At 39.4% G+C, this 7,293-nt stretch overlaps 1 protein-coding gene across 1 annotated transcript; it reads right to left on the reverse strand.

The window, feature by feature from the left end:
- Positions 1-956: 956 nt before the first annotated feature.
- LOC134338620 (acylphosphatase-1-like) lies at positions 957-4,287 on the reverse strand. Its single transcript, XM_063034601.1, has one exon. The coding sequence runs from the start codon at positions 4,215-4,217 to the stop codon at positions 3,867-3,869; it is 351 nt and encodes a 116-aa protein (XP_062890671.1). The 5' UTR covers positions 4,218-4,287; the 3' UTR covers positions 957-3,866.
- Positions 4,288-7,293: the final 3,006 nt, after the last annotated feature.

The raw sequence follows: 7,293 nt of genomic DNA on the forward strand, positions 1-7,293 counted from the left end.
GCAAGCTAGTGGAGAAAGAAATTGAACATATGCTAGCCACAGATATTATTAGGCCATCCAAATCGGAATGGGCGTCTCCGTTTGGTTGTCCTGAAAGTCAGTGGGAGCATATGATTCTGTACAGATTACAGAAAAGTGAACTCCATCACAAAAACTGATGCTTACCCCATCCCAAGGGTAGACGATTGCATCGATAAAGTGGGGAGAGCTAAGTACATCACAAAGATCGATTTGCTAAAAGGGTACTGGTGCGTTCCTTTAACCGACCGGGCTAGAGAAATCTCAGCATTTGTGACTCCATCCAGGTTATACGAGTATAATGTTTTACCTTTTGGCATGAAAAACGCCCAGGGACCTTCCAAAGGATGATTAATTCAGTGATAAAAAGGTTAAAGAATGCAGGAGTGTATATTGACGATTTAGTGGTCTGGAGTGACACGTGGGAGGAGCACATTGTGGCAGTAGAGAAACTGTTTAAATGGCTGTCTGAAGCCAACCTGATAGTGAACCTCGCAAAAAGTGAGTTCGGCCACGCTAAGGTCACTTATCTGGGGTATGTGGTAGGATAGGGGCAGCTGGCACCGATGCAGGCTAAGGTGCAAGCTATCTCTGGAGTTCCCATCCCGACGGACAAGAGAGCCCTGAGAAGGTTCTTGGGGATGATGGAGTACTATCAGAAGTTCTGCAAAAACTTTGCAGATATTATCCTCCCTCTTACTAAGCTCTTGCCGAAGAATGGGAAGTTTGTGTGGAACGTCTTTGTCAACAAACCTTCGAGAGTCTGAAGGCGATTCTGTGTCACCACCCTGTATTCAATGCGCCTGACTTTTCAAAACCCTTCTCCATAGCAACAGATGCTAGCGACGAAGCGGTAGGTGCGGTACTGTTGCAGACAAAGAGGAGATTGAACACCCAGTGGCTTATTTTTCTAAGAAGTTTAATGTCCATCAGAGAAATTATTCCACTGTGGAGAAGGAATTACTGGCAATCATACTAGCATTACAACATTTTGAGGTTTATATTTGTCCGGCACGGAAACCACTGATAATTTACACTGATCACAATCCATTAGTGTTTTTGGCCACAATGAAGGATAAAAACAAACGCTTACTAAGTTGGAGCCTGGTCTTACAGGAATTTGATATTAAGATAAAACATATAAAAGGAACGGACAATGTGATTGCTGATTGTCTGTCAAGGTGTTAAAACTTAAAGTTCTCTGTATTAACCGAATAGCTCATGACTACCTGTATATTAGTGTGTATCTTATAATGTGCATTCATGCCCATAATTTTTATCCCAGTAAAAATCCTTTTAAGGGTGGGGGTGTCATGTGTGACGCCAAGCAGAGTTACCGGACGGATGATACTAATGAGAGAGATAACGGAAGACAATGGAGAAATATTCAAAATGCTAATGAGAGAGAATGGAGAGATTAACGAGAGAGAAACACAATTCAGATATTGACAGACCGGTTGCTTTCAACCTGAACTGTTTGAAGTTTGATGGACAGGTGATACCCCAGCGGGGGGATAAAAAGAGCAGGTTTGCTAAGGCACGAGACATGCCACAAGACCCAGGAGAGAGCAGTGTGCCCGCACAAGTTGGTGGGAGTGTGGAGGACTGGTTCGCGGGAACTGATCAGAGGCTCACAGGGTGTAAAGGCACGATTGGTGGGAACCTGGGGCGTGTGTCCGCCCTTGTCTGGCTGCCGGGTTCACCGCGGAAGAACGATTGTATCCGGAACGGAGGGGTCACAGTCGGTGACCACAGTGGGATTAGAAGACATCAAAAGGTCTGCCCGAAACCAACTGCAAGGACATCAAAGGTCTGCCTGAAACCAATTGCATCTCCCACTCTCTCTCTCTCTCTCTCCAACAGTACAACAGTGATTACTTCACACTGCACTAAACTGAACTGAACTCTGCTTCATTTAAGACTGATCATTTTACCCCCAGACTGTGATAGAGCTTGGTTGATTCCTATTACCCTAGTTCTGTGTATATGTGTGTATTATCATTGCTAACCTGTTACATTTATATCCTTACAATTAGAGTACTGTATTACTTATTTCTTTAATAAAACTTTATTAGTTCCTAGTAATCGCAGACTCCAATGAGCGTTCCATTTCTGCTGGTTTGGCAACCCAGTTACGGGGTATGTAACATAAAACATCAAGAAAGATTGAAAACATCCAGGCGAATGTTCAGTACTGTGTACCAGCCTCTCACGCACTCCTGCCAGAGACAGGTGGCTGTGTGCTGGTCTTTCTCTCTCTCCTCACTGTTTTTGAATGACTTCTCTCTCCTGCAATGCTGTCAGAGGACATTGCTGGAGGAAGGTTTAATCAACACAGTTTGTGGATTGGACTGTGATCTGTTTTTTTGGGGCTTTGAATCAGAGCAGCCTGCAGCTAATGAACTCTGAGCTATACTAAATTTGGATTCCTTTGTTTTTGTGTTTTATATTCTGTGTGTTTACTTGTTCCTTTCGTTGCCACTTGGACAATTTGTTTCTTATACATGGTGGACAGTTAATGTTTTTCTGTGAATGGGTTCCATGATTTTCTCTGTTTTGTGGTTGGCTGTGGGGAGATGAAAGGATTGTGTGCTGCATGCATCCTTTGATAATGAATGTACTTTGAATCTTTTACTTCAGCATTTAAAGGAGGCCTGCCCAAATTGCAATTTCCTTCACAGAATTAAACTATTCTCAGGATTCAATTTCATCACTCAAAACTTGAACTTCAATCTCAGACTTTCGTCTGTAACTGCATGTGCTGCATTGTGAAAATTATTAAAATAGTAATTTTGAAAACTGACAGGAATTTTTACACAAAACTTGCTTCCAACATACAAACGACTGAAGGGACAAATACCAAATTTCAGGAAATTTAATGCAGAATAATTTTTGTTTCTAAGAATGTAAACTTTGCCAAGCCTATTTTCTTTAACACCAAACTTCACTCAAAACCTTACAAGATCGTGATATTCTAATTGCCATGATCCAAACAAACATTGCTCCAGATAAAATAATCAGATGATTTACAGGTCACTTCACATTCAATTTATGTGATAATAATTAATCCTTTACACAACACCACATTACAAACAAAAATTGGGATTGATGAAGAAGAAATATTGATTTTGGCACCTGACTCCGGGAAATTAAATCCTTTCCCAGTCCAAGATGTTTCAACATTCACCTGAAGTAGAGTATCTGGGATCTGGGAAACAGAATCGTCATTTAACATTTCATCTCGAGGGAAGTAATCCAATTGTGCAACCATGGTGCCAAGAAACAGCCTTGCAGAGGTTGTTAGGTGACATCGTAATGCTCAATAGCATTTTCATATACGTTGAGTTATTATTCAAATTCCAATTGAGTTATGTGGAAGAAATTTTATTTAGGAATCCAGTACTGTTTTGCAACAATTCACACCTTGCACTGAACAGGGAAATTGCGATTCCAACTCAAACGCGTTTAGAGAAACTCTTATTTGCATAGGTTATTTTTTTTATACATCGTTGTTCGAAGAGCAGTCCCCAAAGAATGGTCCCGTTAATTCCCAAACCACAAACCCTGAACAGCTAAACAAGGACATTTAAACCAAACAGGAGCACGATCGAATATCGCCATTTGGTTTAACATCAACTGGCTATTTTAGAAATACTCGTACATTAACATCAACAGTAACTTCGAGATAAGTCACAGAATTATCGTCATATCAGGGCGGCGAGGCAAATCCGTTTCCAAAGCTGCTCCAATAAATCCGGGAAAATAAGATTCAACTGCAGGAATAGTAACCTGACCTTGCGCCCAGTCCCGGAAGGAGGAACCAGAATAACTTGGAACCGCCGCACAGCTCATTTAATGATCTGGAAGTCCGAATAGTCCCGCTGCTGGGTCCGCTTCTGGTTGGTGAATTCAGCCTTCTCTATGCGGGACCTCGGGCTGCCCGTCTTGCTAAGCCAAGTCTGCATGGCCCTCACCGGCTCATCGGCACCCTGCAGTTGTCCCTTAACTGTTCCTCTTTCGGTGTTCTGCACCCAACCCACCAGGCCCAGCCGCTTCGCCTCTTTCTGCGTATGTTTGCGGAAGAAGACTCCCTGCACCTTGCCGAACACTTCATAATCCACCGAGACAAGATGCCCCTGACCACCCGACGACATGGTCGCAGAAGCTGAGACTACCGTGGTCCTTAGCAACCGCCACATCCACCCTAGAACAGCCTTCTGGGAATGATAGCACCCGGTAGCGTGTGGAACTACCGATCCCGACACCCCTCATGTCTAGTTCGCGCAGTCGCAAGACTAGAGGTGCGGGATATTTGAAACTGGAATAAAATATGAAAACGATCTCAGACGTGAAAATTGTTTGCGGCACTAAATGAAAGGGGGTGGGGTCTTGAGTCAACGGAACGAGTGATAGACCTGGCCGGGATAGATGGAAACATCCAGACAGTCTTAAAGTGAAATATAGAAAACGCGACATTTTAAACAGCGAAGCGTGAATTTGGATTATGTTTTAGAATGGTATATATTATTGTGATCTTCACTAAGCCTAGATTTTTGTTCCCTCAGTTGGTCCAAAGGTTAAAAAAAAAGAAAAATGCATTTGCTGAAAAGGCAAAATAAAATCAGAAAAGTACTGGAAATCTCAGATCAGTGATTATGAGAAGACAAACAGTTAATATTTCAGGTCCATCTATAAAACAAATTGCAGATTTGGAGAGAAGAAAAGGAATGTCTGATAAGGTGTGTCTGCGTGTGTAAACAGGGAAGTGAATGAGGATAAAAGAGAAAAATATGAAAAAAAATCAACATCCTGGAATTGTGAAAAGCAAATTAGAGAACAGTTGCTGGAAGTCTTAAGGCAATACTGGAAATAATCAACAAATCAGGCAGTATCTGCAGAGAAAGAAAAGCTGAGTTAATGTCACAGATTGATGATCTGAAAGGATTAAATGCTGAATTCAACTGTGAGGCCTACAAAGTGTCTAAACTGACGATGAGGGGCAGTACCTTGAGCTTATGTTAGGCTTTGTTGGAACAATTTAGGAGGCCAATGGCAGATATGTTGGAGAGGGAGTAGGATCTGGAATTATGGTGATTGGCAATTGGAAACTCAGGAGCACCCTTGTGGATTGATTAGAAGGGTTGAGGAAAATGTCATTTGGAATCTCTTTGCCTTCATTCCATCATGGACAGGTCTAATTGTTTTAGGGTGATATTGTTAATGACTTTCTTGTGCCATCATTGTATGTCGCTATCAGTTTCTAAGAAAATTATTAACAATGTTCAAAATCTAGGGTTTAATTTTACTTAGACCTCTTGAAAGGGATTTTTATCTTTATTAGACTTTAATTTATAAATACTTGACATCATAGAACAAACATCCCTATGGTTGAAAGTAAACAAAATAAATTAGAACTGTTTGAAGGAAAATAAAATTACAAAATTATTAACAGCAAATAATTTTACAGTATTTATATAAGAATGAAACAAAATGATTTGATAAATGATCACTGTAGAGCCAGAAGCTTTAAAACATTTTAGTACATTCAGTAGAGTTTATTATTGGAGAGATGAAACCTAGATTCTTATGTTATAATTCTAACAAAGAATACATTTCACTGGTGGAGTAAAGCTGATCATCAGATAGCTTCAGTTATATTGCAGATCTGCAAAACTAATTTATGAAAAATTGTGGCCAAGTAAATAACCTACAATCATACCAGTGAATATACAAACCAAATGAGCCAGCCATGTACTTAATATTTTGTTATTAATATCCTTTACAGTTAAACTATCATCCTGTAAACAAGCTAAACTCCATTGCTTTAAACAGTTGTTACATAATTTGTCTGAATAATTACATCCCACTTCATTCACAAAACAAGGATTATTTTCAACTAGTATATTGTACAGTTCTTCTTCTGCTTCTTCTCCCCTTTTCATTATTAGTTGAACTAGGGCTCTATTTTGTTGAATCTCTGTAATATGAGAGCCAACCTCACGCTCTTCATTTATGTTAATAACATTTTTGAGTCGCAGCTGTGACCAGATTGGTTGAGTCATTTTAAGACAATAAATAATTTCCTTTTTATGTCTTCGTACAAAATCCACACCTTTCTTCAATTTTTTAAACATATCTGGAGATAAAAGATGAATTATCAATGGAAATTAGAGAAATATAGGTGATTTATACTAACTACTACTTGCATTTTAAATTTCTGATTTGGAAGCTATATTAATTTTTGTTTGTTATTTTTTGGTGTTCAGATTTTCCACAGTCATTCATATATGACTGGATATTTGCTTGCATTGCTCAAGAGAAAGGCAGAAAAACAAAGACACATTTTATGTTGATTGGTGTCTCCCTCCCTTCTAAAAGAGAAATAAAGTCTCACTTTGAAGCTCTTTTTTCCCTCAAGTTGTACACAAGGTTTAAAAATAGTTCAGATGAAACAACAATTTTCAACTTCAGTTCATTAATTGGAAAAGTAATTAGAATTCTATTAAATGGTTAATATCTATCAATTGAGGATGTTCGGATTAGTACCTTCATTTCTGTACATTACAAAATAGGAAACCTATAAGATCTTGGGGACTGTGGTTGGACCCGAGATCTAATCCAGAGCTCAGAATTATTTATTGGATCAGCAAGGTGATCAGGTAGGTTAGAATTATAATGCCCTGGGGATAAACTATTTTCACATTCATGTTACATTTAATACTTTCTAGTGGACATATTTCCTTGCATCAATGCTGGCTGCATCTTGAAAAACCAGACTATGAGAAAGGGGTCTCACAGACATTTGACTCATATTAACAAAGCAAAGATTATTTGTGATTCAGGCATGATAAATACTTTGCAGATCTCCTGAAGAAAGAAAGCATGTAACTGCTTCAGTACATTCATATTAGCTTGTTTATGAGTTCAGTAGAAATTGTCATTTGTAAATAAATTTCTATAGCTTGTCATAGAAACATAGAAAACTTACAGCAAATATAGGCCCTTCGACCCACAATGCTGTGCCGAACATGTACTTACTTTAGAAATTAACTAAGGTTACCTATAGCCCTCTATTTTTCTAAGCTCATGCACCTATACCAGGAGTCACTTAAAAGACGCTATTGTATCCGCCTCCACCATATTCGCCGGCAGCCCATTCTATGCACTCACCACTCTGTGTAAAAAAACTTACCCGACATCCCCTCTGTACCTACTTCCAAGCACCTTAAAAATGTGCCTGATCTATTAGCCATTTCAGCCCTTTAACAATGAAGT

The sequence above is a fragment of the Mobula hypostoma genome, chromosome 27 (assembly GCF_963921235.1).
Source record: "Mobula hypostoma chromosome 27, sMobHyp1.1, whole genome shotgun sequence".
In the NCBI taxonomy this organism is placed as follows: domain Eukaryota; kingdom Metazoa; phylum Chordata; class Chondrichthyes; order Myliobatiformes; family Myliobatidae; genus Mobula; species Mobula hypostoma.

Coding starts and splice junctions, on each gene's coding strand:
- LOC134338620 (XM_063034601.1), bottom strand. CDS start 4,217: ATGTGGCGGTTGCTAAGGACCACGGTAGTCTCAGCTTCTGCGACCATG.